General features: G+C 40.0%; 1 protein-coding gene across 1 annotated transcript in view; it reads left to right on the forward strand.

Moving 5' to 3' along the window:
• The first annotated feature begins 1,543 nt into the window (after positions 1–1,543).
• LOC121189933 (cilia- and flagella-associated protein 46) overlaps positions 1,544–26,801 on the forward strand; it is a 46,668-nt gene continuing 21,410 nt past the window's right edge. The window contains exons 1-30 of the mRNA XM_041050414.1: positions 1,544–1,592; positions 1,677–1,798; positions 3,489–3,620; positions 3,969–4,033; positions 4,918–5,082; positions 5,781–5,904; positions 6,632–6,726; positions 7,656–7,811; positions 7,998–8,097; positions 8,499–8,597; positions 9,093–9,283; positions 9,897–10,122; positions 10,340–10,457; positions 12,172–12,301; positions 12,873–12,997; positions 13,435–13,541; positions 15,103–15,215; positions 16,094–16,306; positions 17,092–17,284; positions 18,841–18,990; positions 20,890–21,000; positions 21,805–21,986; positions 22,390–22,521; positions 22,664–22,823; positions 24,123–24,195; positions 24,536–24,671; positions 24,748–24,931; positions 25,451–25,604; positions 26,293–26,516; positions 26,622–26,744. Coding sequence (XP_040906348.1) covers positions 1,544–1,592; positions 1,677–1,798; positions 3,489–3,620; positions 3,969–4,033; positions 4,918–5,082; positions 5,781–5,904; positions 6,632–6,726; positions 7,656–7,811; positions 7,998–8,097; positions 8,499–8,597; positions 9,093–9,283; positions 9,897–10,122; positions 10,340–10,457; positions 12,172–12,301; positions 12,873–12,997; positions 13,435–13,541; positions 15,103–15,215; positions 16,094–16,306; positions 17,092–17,284; positions 18,841–18,990; positions 20,890–21,000; positions 21,805–21,986; positions 22,390–22,521; positions 22,664–22,823; positions 24,123–24,195; positions 24,536–24,671; positions 24,748–24,931; positions 25,451–25,604; positions 26,293–26,516; positions 26,622–26,744 — 4,152 coding nt within the window. The remainder of the gene's footprint in view (positions 1,593–1,676; positions 1,799–3,488; positions 3,621–3,968; positions 4,034–4,917; positions 5,083–5,780; positions 5,905–6,631; positions 6,727–7,655; positions 7,812–7,997; positions 8,098–8,498; positions 8,598–9,092; positions 9,284–9,896; positions 10,123–10,339; positions 10,458–12,171; positions 12,302–12,872; positions 12,998–13,434; positions 13,542–15,102; positions 15,216–16,093; positions 16,307–17,091; positions 17,285–18,840; positions 18,991–20,889; positions 21,001–21,804; positions 21,987–22,389; positions 22,522–22,663; positions 22,824–24,122; positions 24,196–24,535; positions 24,672–24,747; positions 24,932–25,450; positions 25,605–26,292; positions 26,517–26,621; positions 26,745–26,801) is intronic.

Consider the following 26,801-nt stretch of genomic DNA (forward strand, 5'->3'; position numbering starts at 1 on the left):
CAGGACAGGTGTATTGTTGTAACATATTGGATGGCAGCCTGAACAACACATTTAGCATTTTAAGAACCTATTCATCATCGTATAGCACCATCTGTGTTGGCCAGATTTCCTGGCTTCTGTATTTGTGAGGCAAACCACACCCTCTTTTGCTTTGAACTGATTATATCGCTGACATAAAACTACTTGTTCTGGACTTTAAGAACCTAAGTTAGCGGATTGTGCATGTTTGGATTGAGTATGTTTCAATAAGCTCTTATTGATGACATGATAAAATTGGTGTATCACTGATTAGTTTTGAGAGTGTGTAACCAGGGGTTTCATTAACTGATACAAAGGGCTTCCTTTATTTGTATGAGCACACCTGACCAAATTATGCCAGACGCAATCTTGCCCACATTTAGAGATCTTGCTCTAAATCGTCCCTGTTATATTTACTCACACTTAAAAGCAAAAGCACTGTATGATATGACAGAAATTTTAAACAACAAATAACGGCACCAACTCAAACCATTAAGTAGGTCAAGTGACAGAGGAAAAATCTGTAGCAGAAAATAATTATATATTTCACATTTAAAGCTTTCCAAAGGGTGAATATTCTCTTTGTGTGTATTTTTAGACAGATCCCACAATGAACTGCTTAACAAATTTGCTCAAGGGCCACTGAAGAGCTATCTATGCTGCTTTGAAATCCTTTGAAAGGTAATACACGATTATGTCAATTAAACCTCAAACTAGGAACCCCGAGTCCATTGCAGGGGGAGAGACACAGTAGTTTGCTTTGCCTGACTGCTTTGCCCCCTGTCACATCAGTAGCTGTATTTGGTTTGACCAAATAAATTATATTTGCACACTGAGTGGCCTGATTTCTAATGATGCACTTTGAAGTTAAGAAGCGTTGGGACCACAAGCACAAGGAGGTGCTTTTGGTATCCATGTCTGTGTGTGTGTGTGTGTGTAAGAAAGAGAGAGAGAGAAAGCGATGCCATCTGTTACTTCTTACATTTGTATTCTTTTTATTTATTTATTTTTAATTTATATATTTTCCTGATGAAGAATGCCAATTGCCAAAAGGCAGTGAAATAAAATAATAAAAATACAATGAATACAATGGGTTGTTTAAACTCCAACTGGTAGTCAGACTCAGTGTTGTACAATCCCGATATTTTATCATTACAAAACATTTTTTATGTCCATGATGCTAAAGCAAGGACAGTCAACCCTTTTTGGCCTGAGCGTACACCGTAGTCCAAGCCCCCCCTCCGGTTGCCTAGTAACCCTCCCAAACTTCAAACACGGATGGTGGAATAGTTAAGGTTTAGCGTTTCTGTCGACACTAAGACAATAAGTGGTATATTTACATTAACATCAAAACTGAGCTGACGAACTGACATGTAGTTCTTCTATTTGTGATATTTGTTTTTTTGTTTGCAAGTTACTCACACAAACCTGTTCAGTTTTAATGGGGTAGCGCAAACATTAGCGTTATTAGTTTTACGATAACACAAATAATAAACGTGTTTTAACCTGTTAACTTTCACCAGACATGGACCTGGATATTCGTCAGTATTTAACCAAGGCAAAGGAGCAACAAGGTTTGTTATGTAATAGTTCAGGTGTATTTACAGCTGTAAAGAGTTGTGATAGTAAGCTATACTCACCGTGGATATCTCATGTAGACTCTGGAGCTCTGCAGGCAGCTTACCATTTAATCAAGGACATGACAGCAGCTGGGACCAGCGGACGAACTCCACACATTTCCCCGGAGTTGTACGTCGTTTGTGCGGAAACAGCTCTACAGGTGAGAGGTTCAGGCGGGGATGGCTCATTGTAAGGTTCTTCTTCTGAAAGTAGACTTCGTAAGATTATTAAAGATCACGATGCATTAGCAACAGCACAATATGCTGCTCTTATGGGGAGGGCCTGGGTTGTTTTTGGATAATGACCAACTAACAGGTTATTGTTATTTTTTCCATATTACACCTGCAACACGACGATCCATCTTGAAATGCCAAGTTTTCCTGTCCTGCCAAGTGTAATTTTAAACTCGAAACTGCATCTTAGGTTGCTGAAATGCCCCAAATCACAAGAATGTTACAAGTGATCTCAGTCTCCTCAACGGTACCCTCTGTCCTTGCACTCACTAACAGGTTACTTTGAGCCACCTCAATACCTAATCTGTGTTAATAATAAATGCTCTTAATTGTGTTAAATTCTACAGAAAACAAGGTAAATTTAGTGGAATTAAACTGCAACAAACCCAATCTCCACTGTCTATATGGCACCATGAGCTTTATACCATGTGTAGACCTAAATCAGCGTGAGTAGGTCTACACATTGGCCTACAGTCAGCATTAGATTCTGCTGAAATGCTGAAATCCGCAATATAAAAGACTAATGTGAGAAAACACATGCTACAAATGTGCCTACAACCTTGTCCTCCAAGTGCTGAGGAGTGTTTTCATGTTGTGAGGGGTGCATAAGTGCTGAGATGTCACAAAAGACATGATGCTTCAAGCAGCCTCCGAGAATGAAAGATTTGCATCTGACTGTGAAAAATGTGGAGCTGATATATATTAGTAAATGCTTGCTCCTGTGATGATACATAGGCATCTTCTGAGGAGGAGGTGCCTGAATTATTATTAACATCATGGCATGTATAAAGGATTTATTGGGTTTGACTAAATAAAGCAGGATCTAGATCATTTCTGGACTGTTGGTTGATTAATGCCAGTGCCTTGTTAGTGAAACAGGTACTGATGGAGAGAATCATGGAAATAAAACCTCTTCTGAAATAGTCTAATCACACATGTCATTATGTCACTGTTTTTGTACAGTAACTTTAGTTAGCTAAATCTAACTATTCTCCCAGTAGGGAATAGTAATGAATATTCACTAATGTAGACTGAACTGTCCCGGGGCAAGGAAGACCTATTTGAATAATGAAACGCAGTGATATTCCATAATGTGATTTGTTCTCTCTTCTTTATGTCATGCAGCAAGTTTTCACAGTGAAAAATGCAGTTTGCCTTGAAGTCTCGGGCTTAAGTGAATACTGAATTAGTCTTCATTCTCAGCAGAGCTACATCACATTCTGCAGTTTTTTTTGTTTTGTTTTTTCAAAAAGCATGAATATTCCTGTTGCTTAAAGACATTTTCTAATGCATTGATTTAAAGTTCATCACTGTTTCACTTGTTTTATGATTTTCCAGCATGAGAGAAAAAAAATCATCAAACAAAATCTTACAGTATACTGTTAAAAGCCGTAAGCAGTATATAACACTGTATTGATATCTTCAAGGAAAACAGCCTACAATTCTTTTTTTTTCATGTATAAAATAAATAGGCATCACATATAAATTAAGCCATTTCTGAATTATTTTAATAATGTATCAAACACTGAGAAACGCTGGTGACACGATATAACAGTGGATAAGGTTGAAATATTCATTTTGTTTGGCCTTTGTGTATCCCTTTCTCTGTGTTTTCAGCTGGGTTGTTTGGAGATAAGCACAGTGTGTCTAAAGATGTACTTTGAAGGGAATCCGCCGGCTAATCAATTTCTGTGTCGAGCCTACCTCTGCCAGGGCCAGCTGAAGTCTCCGTCGGCCACTGGGAGTGTGGTGAGGACAGTAAATTGGACACATCTCCTCAAGGGAGTTGTGTGCGTCTGTGTGTCTGTGCCTATGAGGAATACACACATACACAGTTATTGTGGAGATATACTGTACTTATTTACACTCACAATGGAGCAGATATCCTAGCTTCACAAACAAACTCCAGTGGTTTCGCCATTTTTTTCACAGTGTGATTCAGTCTTTAAGGCATATAGCCCCTTTTTTTCACAGTTTGTGCAGTTTAAAGTTTTTCTTGGTGTTTTTTCAAGCTGTTGCCTCCATTGAATAATCTGTTTGTCTGATCTTTGTATGTTTGAATGATGTGACACTTCCCCCTCTGCATTATTTTCTTAGGAAGACTTTGAAGAGGCTGTGATGTATTTTCTCAAAGCAATTGAAATTTCAAAGCATGAACCAGGGTATGTAACCTCTCAGAAGTATGGACGGCTTTGTTCTAACGGTTTCGCGAAAGTTGACCAATTTATTCCATGCACAGTTTATCATCTCTGATGTTTTTCACCAATTGCACCCGTAAAAACATGTAATGTAATGAAAGTGAAATGTTCACAACAGTGAATGTTTTTAAGTCAGGAGGGTTCAGTGTGCTGCACCGAAATATTTTGGGACATGAAGGCTTGAAAGAACATTGTTGAACTATAACATGATTCTTCATGTTTTGCTTTGACCTTTTATTCACAAGTAGATGATATTCAGCATGTATCCTTCTAAATTTTAACAGCTCGGTGGAAGTATCTGCGAGCAGGGCAAAAGGGGTGATAAATATTCATGTAATAATAGAAATTATAAAAGACAAGTCCCCTTTGTTACTTTCACTGAAATATGTATTTGGAGATACTGGCCTAGCCTTTGCAACCAATCAGCACAGAATCTCTGTCCTAATGAACTCATAACCTGTCAATAAAAGGGCTGAATGAGCTATATCAATTAACACCAAAGGGAATACATATCTAATACATCCAGCCCAGACTAATGCACAACACATTCTCTGGTGAATAAATTAGCAGCACTCAAACAGTCTGTTCACACAGTGTTCTCTTAAACAGCGCCTTGAATTCATAAATTTCACTTATTTCTCATAGAAAGGCTCATACAGCGTGCTCTCCTGTGGCTCGTTGGACCATGGTTAATCCACACACATTTGCAATTCACAGGACTGCTCCAAACAGAGTTGACACTCGGTCTGAATTTAGTTTTACTAAGAAATGAAATGGCTTGCGTGTGCATCATATGAATAATTCAGTAATCTTGTTTGCTTCCTCTGCATATGGTTTGTGTCTTACAGATACCACTTCATGGTGTTCAATGCCTCAGTCCTATATTTCCAGACAGTGCGTCCTCTCCTGCAGCCGGGGAGGTGCCTCCACCTGGTTCCCTCCCTCAGGCAGGTGGTCCAAAGTCTGGAGGAGGTGGCAGACCAAGACCACAGCTGGAGGGCTGAACTCATGATGCAAGTGACCCCGCAATGCTCTCTTACTTACCTTTCATGAATAAGTCCAGTCCTGATTCTGTCCAGTCTTCTCCTGCATTCATAGAGATGACACACAGTTAATTAACCAGCAGCTCACTGATGAGCACAGCTTTGTGACTCTCCAGTTAATTGGCTGTCTTTTCTTGTCAGTAGAAGAGAAAAAGAGAATCTGTTTCAGTGTTAGCTGTTTTATCATGTTCTGCCACGACACCTCCTGCCCAAATGTTAGTTTTATCTTTGTTTAGAGGGTGAGGATGGGATGGGGGTTCATTATATATGACTTCCTTTCAAATCTCAGTTTGTATGGTCACTTTGTACTTATGGTCTTTGTAACACATTGGTCACAAAATATAAGAAAGGTCTTTCAGCAGAATGCAATACAATTCTGCAGCACCACAGTGTCATCAAAAACTGAACATCACAAGATTCATAAAGGAAAGGCTCTTATATTTCACTGTATTGGATTGTGTTGGATGTACAGTAGATGCAGAGGTGTACACACAGTAATAAACTGAGAACTTGGGGTGTAGTCCAGTGGAGGCTACTCCAGTAAAACTCACTTCATGACATCATTTCCATATTTTGTGGAAATAGCCCAGTAAACCCTTAAGTTTGCAAGACACTGTTCTTTCACAACCAGATGTCATGCTTGTCTTTGACTTTCTGTTTTTATTCAGGCACCTGATCAATTGTCTTGTCGACTCTGGGAAAATGGAGGATGCTGCAAGTTTTGCCAGAGTTACAGAAGAACTGATCAAGTCACATACCCCACATCTTTATCCAAGACTGTACACATTACTGGTAAACAGAAACTCTTACTAAAATTATAAGATTTAAGGACTTTGTTGTAGCATTTATTTTGGAGGTTACAAAATCAAATCAAATCAAATCAAATGAATCAAATGAAAAACATGTATCTTCACTATTATTATTACTATTAGTAGTAGAAGTAGTAGTAGGAATATATATCTGTATGTGGAACTTGCATTGTGATGTGTTCTATTCCTCTTGCTCTCTCTCTCTCTCGCCCACCCACCCACATCCCTGTCAAGAGCTTGCTCATGGGGAAACGTAGGGTCTTTGTAAATCATATTGTAAATAAAATTGACTTGACTTGACTGGAGACGGTCGAATGGTTTAACCCCTAATTCCTAACCTTGTTCCTAAAATCCAATTATCTGTCTTTGGACTCTTTTTCAGATAAGATAAGATAAGATAAGAAAATCCTTTATTAGTCCCTCAGTGGGGAAATTGCATTTAGCAACAGCAGGGGTACAGTACAGTAAGTGAAAGTAAAATACAAGTAAGACCAATATGGCCAGAACAAGATTAAATAAACACTATTCCAACAGTAGAATAACTAATAAAGATACTAAACTAAGAAAATAGCTGCTGTAAAAAATAAAATATACATACATACCTACGTACATAAATAAATAAATATGATTTATTATTCATTGAGTTTCATTTGAAAAAATTTCGGGTGATAAATCAAGTGTGATGTTCACCTTTACTCTTCTCTTCTTAGGTACAGCATAATCTGGCAGAGGCTGATGTCCTTATTGAAATGAGCAGGCAGCACACCACCTTAGCAGTCATTTACAAAATACAGGAATTTAAAAAGTAAGTAAAGTTGCTGTGTTATATTTAAGTAAAGTATATTAAGGTTTTTTTTTCAGCTCAGACTTTGGTGCAGGATTGTTTTGCAGAAGTCACTGTTTTTATGCTGTCACGATGAAAGCCAGCTCCATCTATCTGCAGCTGAGATAAACAAGTTGTACTGTAGCTGTAGTTGTCCAAGAAGAGAAGTCCTTGATCTGCTTTAATAATGTTTTCTTGTCAACAATTGTGGAAGCATGACCGTGTTTGAAAGCATATGCTCTATTGACTGATTGCATGTTGACTTTTTAGAAAGCTTCTAGCTAATAATAGAATCAAGTTGACTCATAGCCTTCACCTGTTATTACTTAAGTAATGATCAAATCAAGGACCTGATGTGTACGTGCCTTTTGAAGTCTACTACTCTGTATTTGTAACCTACACTGTGTATTTTTTTTATACATGCAATGTTTTCTTAAGCTTTAGGACTTACAGAGGGATATTGATAAGTTTGTTATCCTAAAGCTTTAGTGCCTTTAGCTAACTTGGAAGCTCTGTAAACATTAGACCTGGGTCAATAGTCCAGTGATCCACTGGCTTTCAGCTTAGCCTGTGGCGTCCCATAGTGGACAGGTTTATCTGGCCGCCTGCATACATTAACACTATAGTAACATGGCTTCTGGTGTGGCATACTGTAGTACAGACCCATCCCCCACCCCTTTTCTGCAGGCATGTACTCAACATGTCAGAGCTCCTTATGGCTTTTCAGCTCAGCTATAAACGCTGACAGCATGAGTCAGGCTGAGCCAGCCATCGTCAGCATCATATAGGTTATTTTGCCTAAGCTTTGTGTACTGTTTGGTGTGAGAGGGCAAAGGAAAATACAGATGCATGCATACTCCTGGATGCATAAGTGCGTAATGTACACTGACAAGTTTTCCTGTTGTTTGTAGCAGATTAGAAGAAATAAATAAGGATGAGCTGACGAAAGAGGATTCTGCCAAGCTTGAGGAGATTTTCCATCTCCTGGTGGATTGTACAAAGGCTTCCTCTACGCCAGTGAACCTCAGCCCTCTTCAGGGCCCAGTCTCCATCCAACCCGCTGACAGGTCTGTGACCCAGACTGTCCTGATCAAATCACCTACCCAACCAGCTTACCCTTGTTACTCCCTGTCCTCTTCTTAAACCTACCACCACAAACCCACATGCAGATATCCCAGGGGCAGTACATGACTCAGATTACTGTACTGAAGTGTTGTGAATTGTATAAATTATGTTTTATCTGGGATTTGCAGAGTTCCCTTCCTCCTGGAGCTGGCTCTGCTGGCCTTGCAAGTGAAGCATCAGAAAGTAGCTGCCGACTGTTTGAAAGAACTAAAGTGGGCAAGAGAGGCTGTGAGTGTCCGATATTTTCTTGAAACCTCAGGCAATATCATGGCTCTGTGCTGTAACTGTACATACCATGAAAACATGCAAATTTATACACGGAATTTGACATCCCCTCTTAAGAAGGTGCCTGACAATAGATTGGATTAATTAGCTGAGCTCATACCCAAGAGCTAAAGAGGTTGCTGCAGTTTTTGATTGTCACTGAAAGGTGTGGAGGTTTTTCAGAAATTTGCACCTTTTGCTCTTAGGTGAATTGGGTGAAATGCCAAAAATAATTAGCAACACTGCATGTGCAAGATGTTTTGGGATAGTATGTAATATGACTTAATAGTTTGTAGTGTCGCTCGCTTTTCTATGCACTGCTGAATGCTGACTTCTGAAATCACATGTGTGTTTATCTTTTCTAGAGTATTGGCCAACGCATAATAATGGAATGTGTCAGCTGTGAAATCAACCTGCTGAGGAAAGAGGCGAAGATGAATGACTATTCCAAAGCCAGTGTGGAGGTGCTCGATCACACACATGAATTATCAGCCATGTGTTTCCTCCGCACGTTATAATGCAGGCAGTGGACCCATTGGCAGAGGCTTGATTAACTGTTCAGTAATATTTCAGTAATCTCATTTTTTTTGTTTAAAGGCAGTAAATCCAGAAATCCCCCTTCACTTGAATAGGTGTCCCTGGCTTAAGGAACTGCTGACCCACTGAGAAGCGCTTCATCTACCATAGAGTTTCAGCGGGGACCTGTAATTATCATATAATCACCCTAATAGATTTTCAGGAGTTTTTCCTCTCTTACAAGAAAAAAATCTTGGGGGCAGTAGGCTCATGTAATCTCATTTCACACCATATAATACTTTGGTGTGAAAATTGTCACCTTTAAGAATTGGCACCACATATTCAATCCAGTTCAGTCCAAGTACACTTGCCAAGTACACAGAAGTGTTGGGCTGTCATTGCTTTTCAGTAGAGATTCTCAGTCTGTAGTTTTAATCCCACAGGCGCGGCTAAAGGAGATAGGCAAGCTGGATCAGTGGCTGCAGACTGCAGTGAGAGAGGGGGACCCTCAGGCTGTACAGGCAGTGTGTGCTACCCAGTGGAGATTCTGCTTACCCCTGTTGCAGCACAACCTCAGGAAGCACATCAAGACACCGTTGCTCAGAGTGGTCCAAGTACTGGAAGACATGCAGAGGTTTACACTTTCTTCAAAATCATCATGATACAGGGCTTCGTGTTTATGTCTTAGGGCTTTTAATTTTGTTTTTATTGTTGTGTTGGCGTTTCACTTTTGCTTAAGTTTGCAAAGATGACTTACAAACAAATTGTGGTCTAATTCAATACTGAAGTCCACAGGAGCACTGTTTTTAAACACAGTATGCAGTACAGTATCATGGGTCTCTTATAGCTCAGATTATGTGTTAATGTAATAATGTAGTTTTAATAATGTTTTTCTGGTGACTGATCAGCACTCACCATCAAAATACTTTCTTAAAGTACTTTTCTTCAGCTACATGTATGTATTTTACAGTGTTTACTATCAGGCTTTGAGGAAAACCAGCATATGTTCGTGTGTTACATTTGGATCAAGTTAAAGTTTTATTATGATAATTTATGGTAAGACAGACAAACTTTTTTGTCATTTTTCTTTCACTGTTATAAATAAATTGGTATTTGTTACGATTACTGAGAACCATGACTTAGATATATTTCAAAATGACATAAGTAGACATCATGAGTATCTCCTAATTTTGTACTATCATAATATAATAGTTTAAGCTGGAAACGCCTGTGTGTTATTTTCACAGTATGTTGCTGGAGATGCGCTGTCAAGTCCACTCAGAGCTGGCAGTGACTGAAGAGAAGGAGGGGCGCCTTGAGGCTTCTTTGACTCACCTTCAGAAAGCCATGCTGCTGGATAACGGGACACAACGCGAACGCCTGTCATCAGCTTTGCGCCTCCTGCAACTCAGACGGACACTTTATCAAACACCCTCCCGACCCGAGGATAAAGCCGCTATGCTTATGCAGCAGGTTTTCAATCCTTCTGCATCCAACAGTCTAATACTACACAATATAACAATTTAAAGCTGGTGTTGAAGTCAAATAATTCAAAGTATTAAGTGGCTTGCAGTGTGCAACTGTAATGAGACCTGAATAAGTGTAATTAGTGTGCCTAATACGTTTAAATTGTATTCTCCTGTGCTTGGCAAGTTAATTCTTACATCCAACCCTTCTCTCTCTTTCTCAGGCTAAGGATATGCAACCCCAAGATAAGACAGACACTCGTCCCATCCTGGTTTCTGTGGGTCTCCTTTTGGGCCCTGATGATTTCCAGATGGTGCTGGATGGAGACAACACCTCCGACAGTAGGATTTTTCTTTTTTGCTTCCAGCTTTCACTAAGACACAGTGGCATTCTTTTAACTCATCTTTAGTTTGAAAGATTGTCTCTTGTAGGGACAGTTTGAAACACACAGCCATATTTACTGAGCCTTTTATCTGCACCAGGAATGAAACATTTCATTAAACTTTTGTAAACGGGCAGTTTACTGGCCTGGGAGAATATACTTCAGATACCTCTTATCTGAGGCTCTGTCTGTAGTAAAGTGCATATTTCTCCTTTATGCATAAACTGCATAAAGGGAAAGATGAGAAAATGTCTGACTATTTTATAACATGTGGAGACAGGGACCAGTGGTTTGGTATTCATTATGTTTTAACATCACACTCAGTCAACTGTAAAATTACTTTAGGTGGGAAATTTCATTATTTTGATAAGACATTTACAGTGTACATTTTGTCCTACTAGGTTTTGAGCCTCTGCTGAATCTGCTGCTTGTCTCTGTGCCTCTGACTTTCTCTGCACTCATTGTGGTGGCTTTAGTAGAGTCCCACAGATCAGGAGATATACAGTATATAACTAAATAATCACATCTTTATCTTATGTGTTAGCGGACTGAGCTCTCATTCACTCCCAGAATGCACCTGGAGCACGGTCCTCTGTGCTGATTGTGTAATGAGCCCCTGTCTGAATAAAGCAGACACTGAGTACACGCAGATTACAAGTGAAAACCGAATGAACGTCACAGAGCAAAATTGGTGTACACTGTCTTGTATGCAGATCTGTTCCTTGGTCTCCAAGTGTGGACAGAACGTCCTCATCAACTGTGTGCAGTGGATCATGGAGCAGAAGGGCCTTTGATCTCAGACTCATTCCAGACTCCTTGGTCCATAGCACCAAGTGAGCATTCAGCAGTCCTAATGGTCTTGGAAGGAGCTCACCTCTGATAGCTAGTCTCAGGGTTTCTAATGCAGGCATGGGTTAAAAGCTCTGGTTCCTGGAGGCACCTCTTGTTTTTGTCTATAAACCTCAAGCACCCCCTAGATGATGACACTTAATCATTGTGTTCTTAGCTTCAAAGCCAGCACACCAAGTAACCCTTGAGACTAGAAGAATTAATTAATTGCAGCATGTAATTCTGCTACAGTTTTGTATTGTTCCTCAGACATTTCTCAATGAGAGGTGTGTGTGCGCGTATTTCAACTCTCAGGGCGAACACGTAGGCACTGGAGCCTTTTGCTTCTTTAAAACACGCTAGTCCAATTCTCAGACCTGTAGTCGTAATTCAGGCCATAAAACAAATGCTTGAATACCCTCTTTGCTGTCAGTGGGTCAGTGTCAGTAAGTTCCTTTGTTTTTTTTGGTTAGTCCTACCTGTCCAATCTGAATAGACTGCAGTTTATAACTTCCCTGTTTGAAAGTGTTGGCAGTGTTGGCAATGGGCTATTTACTCATGTATCCACTTCAGTGTATTTTCTTTTGCTTGTATGGAAATAGAATAAGGCTAATTGTGCAACTTCCTGAAAAGGTTAACATTCTCACAATACATATGAGTGTACATTTATTCCATGTTCTATAAATTAGAATTGCTTAGCTCTGAAAAGTTATACAACAGAATGAATAATGAATAATAGTAAGAAGCTTGTATTGATTCATTCCTTAGAGAAAATGAAGACATTTTCCCAGCAGTATTTATAAAGTTTGACTAATGCAAACAGTACTTGTACAACAATTGTCTAGTTCCCGTAGGCAGTCTTGGATCTGGACCAGTGGCTCAGCTCTGTGCTAAGGCTCAGCATCACTCTGCATCTTTGCAGAGGTTAGATGGACATCTGGCCAGACAAGGTGGTGACGTTGACAGCACAGACAGGTGTGTGTGTGTGTGTGTGTGTGTGCATTTAAATGTATTAAATGTGACTATCTATGTGTATAAATGCAAGTAAAAGACTTTTTTTAATCTTCTTGACAGTAAAAAGTTTTCTCAGTTCATCATTTTTAGCTGTCAGGTTTCCCAGAAACCCAGTTAGAAAATTGCCTGTATAATCAGCCTTTTATTCCTCATTGAATTTATTACTTCTTGCTTTTGCTGAACATTAGATTCTAATGAATGTTTGCTCCATTGGTCCTCTGTGCAGTTAAATTTGTTGTGTGACTGTCAGAGTCTGTAATGTTCTGTTACATCACCTAATTCAGAGCACATAGTTGAGTTTCCCCTGTTTGTTCATATCATTACATTTAAAATTGTAAACATCAGAAATGGCAGGCTTTAAGGTCAGGAGAGAACAAAACCATGAGGACTTGAAGATTATCCAGAGCAGAAATTTATTATTCATAGTCCTGCAAACAAACTGTTCCCTTGCCCTGATCTTCACATTTTAAAAAGGAATGATATCTAAATTTTCTTTTTTTTTCCTTTTTTTTGGGGGGGGGGGCTGTTCAAGGATGAAATTGTGGGCAACACTGGTGAAGACAGCCAGAAAACACAAAGTTTGGGATGTGTGCCGAGCTGCTTGTCGATTCTGTTTGCTTTACGATGATGGGAGGTGGAAGATTTCCAAATCTGACAGTAAGATAATGAATGATCCTAGAAGTGATGGTAATGTACCAGAAATGTTCCTGATGGAGGGGTTATTAGAACAAAAGCATGCTTTAGAGAGAAATCACAGACATAGATATATAACTGCTGTGTGATCTAGTTTGTAGAACTCTGTGTTATCATTAGCAGGATTATAAAATTATCTTAACCCCTTTCTCATCCACCCATTATCCATACTGCTTATCCTCTTAAGGGTGACGGGTGGTGAGGGGGGCTGGAGCCAATCCCAGCTGACACTAGGAAAATTAACTAGCAAATTAGATCCAAAACAATATAACAGATCTGTATGAATAAGTATTGCTAATGAAAAGACACAGGTGGACAGGAAGTAGCATTACAAGTAGTAACAGTGGATGTAACAGTGTTCATTCAGGAAGTCACTGAGACAATTTGTCAATTGTCTCCAGAATGTAGCTGCTCGGAGGCGGAGAGCTGTGCAGAATGTCTTCATGGCCAAACCTGTGTGACTGACCTACTGCGCCTTTTAGCTGAAATCCGCTTCATCAGTGCTGAGGTGTGTGCTTACTAACTCATGCCACTTAATACACACATGCACAATTTTCCACAAAAAAACAGGTTTCACATCTCTCAGCCCTGGTTGGTTGGTTGACCACACCTGTGGTCACCGCGGTAACCACAAGTGTGGTTTAATACTGCATGAAACTGTTATTAACCAGCTAAAAAACAGCTGAAGAACAACTGGTGTATCTGTAGGGCACAGCAAAGTTTGTTACACTGCTGAGGAGGTGGACGTGTGTGGCCCGTCACCAGCAGCTCACTGTGGCTGCTCCTCACTGTTCCATTACCCCCGTGTGTTTTACCAGTTTGATTGTGTAATGTGAGCAGCAGCAGCAGCAGGGTGTTGTTGCTGTATACAGTACAGATCTGAATAAATAGATCAAACCCTAAAAATCAGCCATTATCAGTAACATAAAATGATGCTGGATGATATGCATGCATGTACTCTACTACTAACAATAAAAACTATTATATAAAAGAGGTAGTTACCTATTTTAAACACACTGAATGGCCATTGCAGGAAAAAAAAGCCGTAAATAAGTTCATAAATGTGGTTTGACTTCCTGAAAATCTTAAGAATTATAACTTTAAAGGGGGAATGAGTCCATACATTGACTTCCAGGGACATAAACTAATTAATTAAAGAGTCACACCCAGTGGCAATTTATCAGTTTAACATACAGATCAGATACAAAAACTTTAAGCTGTCTGACTTTCATAGTGACCTTTTTTAATTATTATGCTACATTACGTTAATATACCTAATTTACCAAGAGCAGTGGAAAGACTAGATTCACATGTTCTGCTCTACCAGCTTCTTATTTCAAACTTATTTGGATCTAGATGTTTTCTGTAGTGAGTTGGTCATGTTCACAAATACTTGATGAACTCTCTGTGATCATAGAAACATTATACTTGACTTTTTTTTAGCTTGAACTCTTTGAAATATGAAATTAGAAACAACGTCTGCTCGCAGTAGTAAACATGCAGTATAAGAAATTTTAACAATCCCTTGAGGAGCCATGTTGATTGTTCGGAGTCAGAAATTGTTGTGCTTGTCTTATGAGCTTGTCTTATTGTGTAAACGCACTTCCCATCAAGCCCGCAGCTCCAAGTCTTTATTAAGTCCTTAGAGACGTTAACTTGACAGCACTTTGAAGAGAATGGAGACAACTATCCACCGCAACTACATGACCTTTCCAAAACTGACACACACTGTAGCCTCTCTGCTTGCTCCTCTCATGTATCTCTCTCTTTGTTCTATAACACATGGGTATATTTTCCTAAGAATGGGGTTATAATTAATTAAATTAAAAGATACTTCCCTCTCAGTCTGATGATGAAGACAGAACGGAGGGACACTGCAGTAAAATGTTCACCAGTTGTTTCGTTTTCCTTTGATCTTCTATAGCTGAGCTTTAACAGCTCTAGAGATGCTGTCATTCCCTTAGTGGGAGGTCTTCTCTTATCCTTTTATTATGAAGTTGTCAAGACAGGAAGTCACCTTTAATATTATCTTTTGAGGTACAGAAATGAAAGTACTCTGTCTTGCTCAGGCCACCGTCCAAAAGCTGCGAATGGAGGGGGTGCATCTTAACAGCCCTGCTGTCCCCCCAAAGGAGAGAGGGGTTTGTGTGCCTGAAGAGGAGCCACACTGGGTTATTTACAGGTGAAAACACAACATATACACACATATCTACTGTGCTACATTTTGTTGTCATGTTATTGCTATGAAAGGAATAAAAAAAAGGTTTTGACAACATTGTGATTTAAGTTGGTTTTAAAAAAAATTGGTTAGGTCCAAATATTTTTGGTTTGGCTTCTGACTTATGCCCCTACATACATTATCAGCTGTGGCCGTTTGGTTAGTTTAGCTATAAAATAGAAGTGTGTAAATGACTGTGAATAGTCTTTTAAAGTGAGTAAATTTGTGGAACTGGCCAGGACTGATCATACGCAGTGCTGGGAATGATACAATCTCCTGAACTTTGTTTCTTTATCTCTTAAACCAAAACTACCATTCATACACCAATTATGTGACATAAAACAAGGCTTCAAACATCTTCACTGATGTGATTAACTTTAGAAGATAAAGACCATGATGTTGTAGATGTACGGTACAAAGCTCCAGGATCAGACACTGAGAGTCATGGTGGTCAGGATGGTTATCTTGCTCATTTATCTGCAGCACGTTACATTCTGAGGGCTGAGAGCTATCACTGTGCATCCAGGTGCTCCAACCATTTTCTACTGAATGCTTCATTAGATACAACTCATCTGACATTGTCAAGCTGGGGCTCCACTCTTCCTTTTGCATCATGCAGAAAAAGCTGCCTGAAAGCAAGCTGCTTTTCTTCAGCAGATGGGACTATTCATGTAGAAGAGTTTAAACAAGCAACTTTTTTTAAATTCATTGACCTTTTCACCTTTAGATGAGACAACACCATGTGGCCACCATACTGTTGTATTTTTCTCTCTCACAAACAAACCCAATTTTCTCTCACCCTTTCCCATTCTCTACTGCATTTCTCTACCTCTCTCAACCAGAGACTGGATCCAGGCTCTGTCTGCCTACGCCACCTCCAACTTCTTGCGGGCAGCAGAGCTTGGATCAGAGATCAGGGAGCCGTGGGTGGTTGCAAATGCAGCCATTTACCTGTGGAACTACAGCAGCAACTTATTGGCAGCTGGGGAATACCAACGCCTGCTTCCCCCCTTCCAGAGTCTGGTGGAGATGCTACAAAAGATAGAGTGTGCTGGGTAGGCTAGGTCTCTAAATAACCCAAATCATTCTGTTTGACACAAACGTTTCTGTGTTTGTTCTGTAGAGAGGACAAAGCTGCTCCTCTGACAGTGAATGAAAGACTAATTTTGTGCAGTTGCTGTTGATGATGAACGTCATCATTCATCCGTGTTATTGTAGACAGGTGTGAAGCAGAATGTCACATGAGTTTGATAAAAACTCATTCACAGAATGTCAGCATTTGCAGAAACATGAAACGTAGTTGTTTTCAGACTGATGACTGTACATATTTTAAATTACTGAGTGGGTCTTGAAAGAGTTGCACGAGCCCAGCAGTCATTTTCTCAGCCCTCAGTGGACTACTGTGTATACAGAGTCATTCAGTTCAGTTGAAACATTATTACTTTCTCAGCTAATGGCACCAATATGTACACTTGTCCTATGAAAATCATTTTAGACATGGTCAAAGTGTACTTCTGAAAAAGGAATTCTCTATGGAACTATAACTAAGTCACAGAACAAGAGGCAGTTTAAGCTCTGCTTTTATTGAGAAGGTCTCCTGACTGAGGAGTTTTCTTTGTTGCAGTATTTTCTTGTTCGATCAAAAGAAGCAGTAAATATTTACAAAAACACAGCAAACTGTCCTGGGATATAACAATAATTATGTGACATTCTCATGTGGCTAAGTCAACATACATTTTCCTGTCCAAATCTGTAGTAAGGGTTTTATGCTTTCAGGAAGAGAAAAAGCTTTTTTCCTGATTTTCTCAGTTTGGAGCATGTTTGTTTTTCTGTTTCTCAGGAATCGGGCCCTGGTCGTGCTGTTGTGTGATGCTGTGGCCCGGGGCTTGATCCAGCCCCTGTGTGAACCAGCCAGGGCCATGTCAGGTGACAAGAGCAAAAACAGAGCTGAGAGCAGGGTGGAGAAGGCTGCCACTGTCCATGGGGCTTTCTTAGACCCTGCTGCCCTGCAGGATGTCCGCAAGGCATTAGAGGTATGTCAGTGTGCATATGTGGGAGCACGATGGGCACTTGCAAAATTATAACCAAAGTTAGATACACATTTTACATAAAGGCCTCACACATCACTATACATCTGAATGTCTTGAAGAAGGACTGATGAGGTCGACAGAAAACATGATAATTCACCCAGAGTTTGGAAACCTTGTATTATCATGCAACACGCAGCCAGCTTCTCTGACACCTACATTTACATTACAAAGTAATCAATACACATTTCATTCCCTCTCAGGCTGACTGTGCTGTTTTAGGCTTCATTTTCAGTGTCTGATCTTTCCACTGTGAAAACAATGTCTGAAATCCCAGCATTCAAAGCAAGAACTGACTGGAATCTCTGAAAAGAGTTGAAAGGAGTGTGTTGAGGAGTGTGTGTGTATAATCTTTGAATGGAGTTTGCTGAAAATTTGAAAGGCGTGATCTGAAACTCACATTTTAATCTGTTGTACAGATATTACACTGCAAACATTATGCGTGATACAGTTTACACACTGTCAACTGTTTCAAAATTTTAAACTTCCTAGTCCCGTTTTTTCACAGTTTCCACCATCAGTGTTTGCTATCAAACTTTATGTCATCCTCCCTAAAATGTGGCTGGCAAGTAAGCTGCTAGAACATCTATCCACTGAAATGTATATCAGCTAGGTGCAGTATTATTTTGTCAAAAACTTAATGGGGACTCCAGAACAGACAAGAATACAAAGAAAAAAGCCACCTGGTGCATGTTGAGGCTTAGCACTCAAGGCAAGAAAGGATTATAGACGCAGACATTGTTTAGGTTTCATTCAGTATATTTTTGCATCTGTATCTAAGAAACACAAGACCTCCTCCTGGATATGATTTCATGATACATGTAGAAGCATCACAGGTCAAAAGTTTAAGGATCTCCGGGTATATTTTGTTATCTCATTCATCCACATTACTCATCAACCCAATGCAAGCACAAGCACACACGCATTCACACTCACGTTTCATGACTGTGTTTCTTTGGGCCTTTGGAGTCTGATATCTCTGTTCTCTTTGCTGCAGTTGCCAATTAAACCCTGTTTCCTTTCTCCTTTTCTATTCAAAGGATCCACCATGAATATCAGCTCTAACTCCAGATGAAAGGCACTTTATCAGTGAATTATTAACTAAATTTCATCGTATCTGTTTCCTTTTTGAAGGGAAGATAAAAAAAAAAAAAAAAAAAAACAAGCCTTTCCAACACAGCTTTTATAACTAGTCTACAGCACATCAGGGTCAGATACAGTGTCTGACTGAGCAAAGTCGCACTGAATTTGTGTCTTTTGTGTATTATTGTCGCATCTGCAGCTGACAGGCTTGTAGAAGGCCTTGAGCTAGAGGAAGTCCAGGGTGTGCAGACAGTCTTACAGTATCTTACAGATATCTATAATTAATAATATTAATATTATTTAGAATTATGCATAATCCTGAATATGTTCATGTTATGTTTTATTTAATGAACACCTCAGACTGCTTATACTGTACCAGGTTCTTCTAACTGATTGTTGTTTTCTACACTTCCTCCTAGCTGTGTGACTACGCCCTTCACATGTCCAACTGTAACATCCCAGGGGAGTCGGTCTCCATCGCAGCAAAGAAACAGGTGTTGGCCACATGGGTACAGGTCAAGAGACTGTTGCAACAGCAGATTGGCCCAAAGATCGACATTACAGATGAGGTACCATTTTCTTTGTCAGTCCATCTAGGTTCTAATTCAATCCTAATCAGCATTTGAAAGAATTGCTCATACGATATTGCACTGTGGTCACTACGCAGGCACACTTGGCATTAGGGTTACAATTCTGGCTGATTAAGTTTTTTGTATTTACCCAAGCAGTCTTTGGATGCTGACTATGAGTATGTTTTTACTTACAGCTTTTCTCCATTGCTTTGAGGCATTGCCTAAAAACAAAAGGCCCATTTTGAGAATAGGTTAATTAAACAATAAAGCTGTCTACCAGTTTGTGAAAGAACAAAAGCATGCTCCAAAAGTCATACAATCAACATGATCACACATTGGTGCTTAAAGACTCCTCAGTCAAGATGTATGAAGCCAAAAGAACAAATATATTTTTCAACACACTGCACCAAAACACAAGTGTACAACTACAGTCATTTAATGGTCATAAACTAAACTAAACTGAAAACAACAAAATATTTCAGGCTGTATATCTTTCATTTACATTGGGCCACACCACAACTACAGTAATATTCTCACTGCACGTGCAGCAAAGATAAGACAGATCCAACCTCGGCATGACTGCAGTAATGTCTGTGGCCTCGGTGAGCGAGGTGTTGAAAAAAAAATCTCACTTTGATTGAAGAAAGAAGGAACACTGGCTTTCAAGATCCACTGAGCAGCTACACAATGATGAAACCTCACATGCTGGATTATGACACTATAACAAAGTTGGATAAATGTTGCCCCTCTGTAGATTTCCCCACCTTACATTCACACTCCAATCCACCATAGCTGCTTTCCCTTTACATACGTGTGTGCATCTTTTCTCATCAACACCAGAGAAACAGGCTTGTCTTGAGACTTAATGTTCACTTTGGAAATCTTTGAATATCTGTACTGCCTGCACTTGTGTTCTGCAAAATGTCAGTGTGGTGGTTGTGAGACACGTAAAGAGAAAGCAGAGTGCATTGAAAAACTCAGTTTTAAATAATGACAGAAAAACAACAAAAACCCTCCAGTATTGCATTTTGTGATGTAACAAGGATGATTAAGACGTAAAGCTATTTTAATACATTCTTATGTAATTACTTTCTTTTTTACGTGACGTATTTCACTTTTACTTGTACTGCATCTAAGATAAAAAATGGCCACTTGGAAATCTTATTATTGCACTACAGAATATGTGAAATGTACAGGAGGACGGATCCTCGCTGAGACAAATGTATGGCTCAGTGTCAAAACAGAATCATGTCACATTCATAATGGATCCTGTATGATGGTCTACTCACTGTTCTTTTATAATGTGCTTATGATATTGCAGGTTTATGGTGCTTGACATTTTTATTAATCTTCTGGATGTTGTAGGTGTTACTTCCGCCATGTCCATATTACAACATTGTATCTGCTGCTCTGTGATCATCTCCGGATGTCACATTTCCTGATTGTTCTGCTTTACCTCGGGACAAAAATGTGGGGAAAGCACTTATGTAATTTGTCAGTTAAATGGACTATTAGTCACCATAATCCTATGACCATTTGTCAGCCAAGAATTCCCTGCCCTACATTAGTCCCTTCTGCCTGATGTGCTTTGAGTCACAGCTAAATGAGGTTTGTTTCTTGCCATGTAAATTAAGAAACGCAGTGTTAATATAAATGGGGTTTATCTCTAATTGCGATCGATAAATCATTCATCAACTCATTTTCTACACAATAGGGAGTCATACATTATCAACAAGGCCATCTCTGTGATTTGGGACATATATGATAATCATACTGCAGGTCCATGTATTATTTATAAGCACATAGTAATACATGTATGCGTCTTTTCTATAATTAAACTTAAGGGAGGACTGAACTGAAATGCTCAGTATGCATTGTTCTCTCCCCCATTTCCAGTGTGACAACGAGGGAGAGTCAGCGATGACTCGTGTGCTGGTTGGAGTGGAGATGCTCCAGTGCAACAGAAACCCGAGGCATATGGAGTTCTCTGTTCCCAGTCTCTCCACAGTATGTGCTTCTCTGTTCATGTTTTCCTACTGTGGCTGTTGCTCAGATGGTAACAACAGATGCCAAGATGACCCATGAGCCTTCAGAGTCTGTCTGAATCTCATTATGTGTCAATACCTTCAATATACTGTAGCTTCCACGATCATCGTCCTCCCTCCTCTTTTCAGTTATATAGACTTTCCTTTTTTTGCATCTCTCACTACACTCTGCTTGCCGTGTCCTATCCCTTCTTTTTCCTTTTCCTTCACAGATTTTCTTAATCCTTCTTCTACCAACCTTTCATTATCTGCATGCCACCATTCATTCTCCTCATTCCTTTGTTACTGTCTTCTTCCCCTGCCTCCTACTTTCTCCTTTGCTCCTTTACTTCCTGCCTATGGTTTATTTTCCCCCTGCTTGGTTTTACTTTTCTTTCAGTCTAACCCCCGGGCTTTCTTTTTTTTTACTTCCTCCTTCTGTCTTTTCCCTCGTCAATACTGTCTAGATTTCTGTCCCTTCCTTTTCTTTTCCTTTGTTTCATCACCTTTCCCTCCCCCTGCTTTCACTCACTACTTCCTATTTTCCCCCATTCCCTGCTTGTATTACTAAATTTCCTGCTGTTTAGTCCACCATTTCCCTCCCTTCTTTTCATTACCTCCCCTCTTTCTTTCCACCCTCCTCTTGTCACATCTTTTCTCTCACTTTCTCCTCCCCTCTTTTCCCCACACCTCCTCTTCTCACGTTTTTGCGCTCCCCTCCTTCTTCCTTTTCCCTCACCACCTCCATTTTCCTCCCCTCCCCTCTCCTCTCTCTCATCACCTAAAGCTGGTGAGCATGGCGTCAGAATGCAGCTGGACGGACGCCGCGGTGGAGTTGCAGGTGTGGTGCCAGCTGGCTGCCTTCTGCCACTATGCCAAGGACCACAGCTTGGTGTTGTGCTGCACCAAGAGCGCTCTGCAGCTGGAAGAAGCAGCAGCAAAGAGTCTCAATACTATGCCCTGTGTTTTGTAAGTGTTGTTGGAGGATTACAGTTACAGTTATCTTACAATAAGAGAATATACCCAGAATTCCCCAGGTAGATCTGTCTTTTTTTTCTCCTTCTTCTTAAAAATGAACAAGAGAAACTGCCTTTGTTATGAATGTGCTGGAAATGCATTAGAGACAGGTGTTAGGGGTAGATGAGGTTTTAGCTTCCAAAGCTCTCTGAGGAGCAAGTGACATCTTGTGCATATTCAAGAGTATTGCAGTTGATATAAATTAACCATTTTTCATAAATGTCCAAGTTGCAAAGCTTAAATTAAGTTGCAAAGTTTGCATATTTTTCAAGGGTATGTCAGTTTTACATTTTTGTTGATGGATTGACAGCTGACAGCTACTGACAGCTAATAAATGTCTTCATATCATCCTTAGGTATGACTTGATTGCAGTGAATGAGATGCTGAGCAGCGCAGCGTGTTTCAGAGGTTTGAGCTTGGTCCACAAGTCCAGTGGAGATGTACACACTTACAGAGAGGCCATGCAGGTGCTTCTGTCCAGTGTCAGGTGCTGTTCACAGTTCATTTATGTGTTGACTAATACTTTAGACTGCAACAAATTTAATGTTTAAAAACATTCTCTTTATCTGCTCTTACTGACATTTCATTTCTTACTTTATATCTTACTTTCTCTTTTCTCTGGTCCACAGTTATGCAGAAAAGGCTGAGAGTCCAGCATTGTGCGTCACAGCTGCCAAACATTACTGGAACACTTGTCTGCCCCTGATACACACTCCTGAAGAAATATGGCAACTCCAAGATCCCCTGGAGAAGATCCTGAATGCTCTGGTCCATACCAAACATGCAAATGTACAAATCCCTCTTTAGCCACATTTATAGTCACTTGACTTATATGATGATTTCCATAATGTTTTAGTGACAACAAAAGCAAAACAAAGGTGATTTCTAGACCTAGCCACTATTAATGAGCACAAAACTAATGACATCCTGCTGTTTTGTGATGTGATGAAAAAATATACAGTGACACTTAAAAAACTACCCTTCACATACATCACCAAACAATGAAATGGCTTCAGTGAAATAGCTACAGTTTTTAGGAGCTTTATTCCAGTGTTAAGATACTCCTAATTTTTCCTTCACTGAATCTTTCATTCAGCACCTGGCTTAAATATGTGACAGCACACAATCTACCTTTTTGCATATCTGTGATGTTTAACAACTTAAGCATTAATAGTGGTGCAAAACAGTACAGCAACAAGGGAAACCACAGAAGCACAGAGTCTGCCCCGCTGTTATGGGAAATGTTCCAGCCCCGTCCCAGTTCCAGCAACTTTCAATTTTTAGTCATGCCAACTGCTGATGGGACAAAGGTTCAGCCAAAGAAAGTACTAGCAACAAAATGAACAGCAAGTGAGCAAAACAAGAACTGAACGGCAGCCAGAACTGACCTTTTATCCCTTGTTATTTTTTCATTTCCCATTTTGCCCCATTTTTTTATTTCATTTTTTAAATGAATCTAGTTAAGTTGCTACCAAACATAGTAAAGTATGCGGCAAAGTTCTTACACATGCTCTGTTATCTTTAATTAATGATGAAATTGATGAAAATTCTTCTTGAGGGTGCTACAGGGGAGAGACTGTAGGTGTGCTCAAGTATGAGAAGATATCTCTCCTGCACTGCCTATGGACAGCCACGGGGATAAACAGTTATTCAACTGCAAAATCAGTTAATTAAAGGCAGCTTATGTGAGAATTCAGAATGATGTTCATCTGTGGGGTTCTTTCAAACTTGATACTGTTCTCCAGCTGTGCTGTGACCCACAGTAAGCACAGAAAAAAAGCTTAATCTATCACATACAGTTGTTGTCTTAACAGACTTGATGTGATTTTTTTCTGTATGGGATTCCAAAGTGTGAACATCAGAAATAACCACCTCACCTGAGTAATTGAAGCCAGAAATGTTGCAGGCTCTGAGTGTGGAAGGGGATTTGTAGATAAGGAGGCAGGGTCATATACAGGGCAAGGTCAGATGGCAATTTATCTTATACACCAGTGAGCTTTAAACATGACCAACTCTCCACCGCCACCAACACTCTTCTGTCACTTCTCCTGCGACTTAAGTGTAAATCTTTTCCTTCTTCTATTTCAGAAACAGGGCAAAGTGAAGGACCTGCTGACCTTGACAGCAGTGCCTCTTGGGAATTCTAAACATGAAGCAACAGGTGAGTTGTAAAAGGAGACACCGCCCCTTGCAGACGGCTTCATATTTGGTTTTCCTTTCTGCTATGGTTGATTGGTTTTCTCTGTACCTCTATTGTAAATAATGGATTGCATAAAAATATTAATCATTCCATGATAGACAATTAAGCGTTTAGCCCTGCAAAATCTACATGTGGATGGTCTGTAAGGACAGTTGAATTTCTGTCAAGACAGACTGTTACTTCATATTATACTATCTACACTGATAATTACATTATGAACTCATACTTTCATACTTTTGGATTACTGGACATCTTCTAAATATGTATTTTTGTGTATCTATATATGTGTCTCTGTGAGTAGATAAAGAGGACCTAACCCTGAGAGCAGCCATTTACAGTTTGTTGCTCCACATCCACATTGATAAAACAGACTGGAAAGGTGCTCTGCAGCTGCTGGACAAAGCTAACAGAGACATGCCTCACACCAGACACAGACTGTGAGTAAAAGGGAAAGATATGAAAAGAAAGAAAGAAAGACAAAAGTAAATCTTGTTGTCCTCTGTGTTTTACTAGACCTCTGCTGAAACATCATCTACTGGTGAAAGCACGACTGGGGGAAAGTGTATTCATGGACATGCAGAAATTTCAAGATGAAGGAGAGCAGTGCTGTTCGTTTATATGGCATCAGGTGGCACTGTGTGCTGGCAATATAAGCCAACAGCTGACCTCCTACCAGAAATCCATCACAGCTCTGTTGGTAATACCTCTGTTCTGGCTCCATCTTTATATTATTACCTAAAGCTGATCAGTGAGCAGATTAATTCAGATAGATGATGCTGGAATCTGTCATATGAGAGAATTCTACTCATTAAAGCCATCATTTTATTTTCTGTGCAGTCCTTTTGCTCAAAGTAAAGACCAGAATGAGAGCATGAGGCTCAAGCACCATCTTGTGGAACCAGAATGTCACTACACCTTATTTCCAAATTCTCCTTGTCGGAGCCTGGAAGGCAGAGAGTTCACACATTAATCCTTGTAACACCTGCTCACAACTGGGGCTAAGTCATGTTTTGCTTGGGCTAATTTTAGAAAGACTTAGGGTTGGTGACATCTGTAACACCTTTCAGAGCACCTCAAGCCCCAGGACACAGAAAGGTCCTTACTGTTAGAAACAGAAAAAACTTTATTGTCCAACACATGGTGATGGGAATTTGTCTTGACTGCTGAAATGTTCAAAAAAAGGATGCTTTGATTGACTTTTGTGTTTGTGATGCAGAGCACAGCGACTCAGTGGAAGAAAGTCAATCTTGTGCTAGAGTTTGGAGAGTGGCTGTACTGTAACAACTTCCCCAAAACCAGTGCCCAGCAGCAGGTTCAGTGGGCCATAGACATCCTTCTACACTGTGAATCTGAACAGGCAGAAGGAGCAGGTGGGACTCACTGACTCATCTTGTTCATTGTATCACAATACAATTGTGTGAATGACTCATTAGTGTGAATTATACTACTGTAAAATCTAAAGTGAAAGGTAACAGATTCCCCTTGAGGTACCGTATACATGTAGGCATGGGACACAGATATCTCATGGGTCCTTTGTCATATGGCTTCAGCTTTTTTGTGCCTGTAGGGAATCCCTGATGTTTTACACTGCGTTAATCACAGGGGAATATCATCTGATGTGTCTGATCCAGAAAAGAACCATGTCACAGCTTGTTGGTAGTTGCATCAGGATCGGAATTCAGTGTTTGTACTTTTATTTCACTTGTTACCCTGCGTAAACAATAAACAAAGCAACTACTGTTCAGAGGAAAAGGAGCTGACCAGACAAAGACACAGACAAAGACACAGATTTCTCAGGTCCCATGTGGGTACCCTCTGAGAATAGTACAGCATTCTCTTTTTATTCTCCTGCAATAAGCCTATTGATATTCACTAAGGGAAAAACTGAACAATCAAGTAAAAGACAAAGTGAAAGCTAATTGCAGAGATGCTACATGTGCCTCTGTATTACTGGCTTATTTCCTAATCGTTAAAAGCATTGTTAATGATGCTGCTCAATTGTACTTACAGATTATTGTATAGATCTATCAGTAAATGGTATTTTTATCTTTCCTCTAGAGGACGAGTCCAGAAAGAGGGGTTTGAGTTCAGTGGAATGTGAGTCCCTGGTGGGAGTCCAGGGCTTGTTATTCATGCAAAATTTGTCCAGTCTGAAGGAAGTGAGACGCCTTGACTGCTTGGTCCGAGCGCACACTCTGCTCGCTGTCATGGCAGGCAGGACTTCACCTGAGCACCAGCTGAACCTGCTCAGAGCCTACACCTTTGTGCTTCAAATATGGCAGGTACTCCATATTTACCACAACAAGAAGTGTGAATGAGGCCATACTTCAAATTGAAATTACGTTCAGTACTGCATGTGCAGATTGGTGGATTGTATTTTACTGCAGGTTTCCATGGCAGTGGCTTATGAGATTTCCAGTGAGATGGCAAAGAGCCAGCCACTCCAGCCTCCTCCTTCTGCTGGATCTAAAAAAGGCAAAGACAAGGGCAAAGGCAAGAAAGTGAAAGATGTAAGTCCCACAGCTCACATTTCATTTAGAAATTGGCTGATCTAAACAATTTACACA

Source organism: Toxotes jaculatrix, chromosome 11, assembly GCF_017976425.1.
Source record: "Toxotes jaculatrix isolate fToxJac2 chromosome 11, fToxJac2.pri, whole genome shotgun sequence".
Lineage (NCBI taxonomy): Eukaryota > Metazoa > Chordata > Actinopteri > Toxotidae > Toxotes > Toxotes jaculatrix.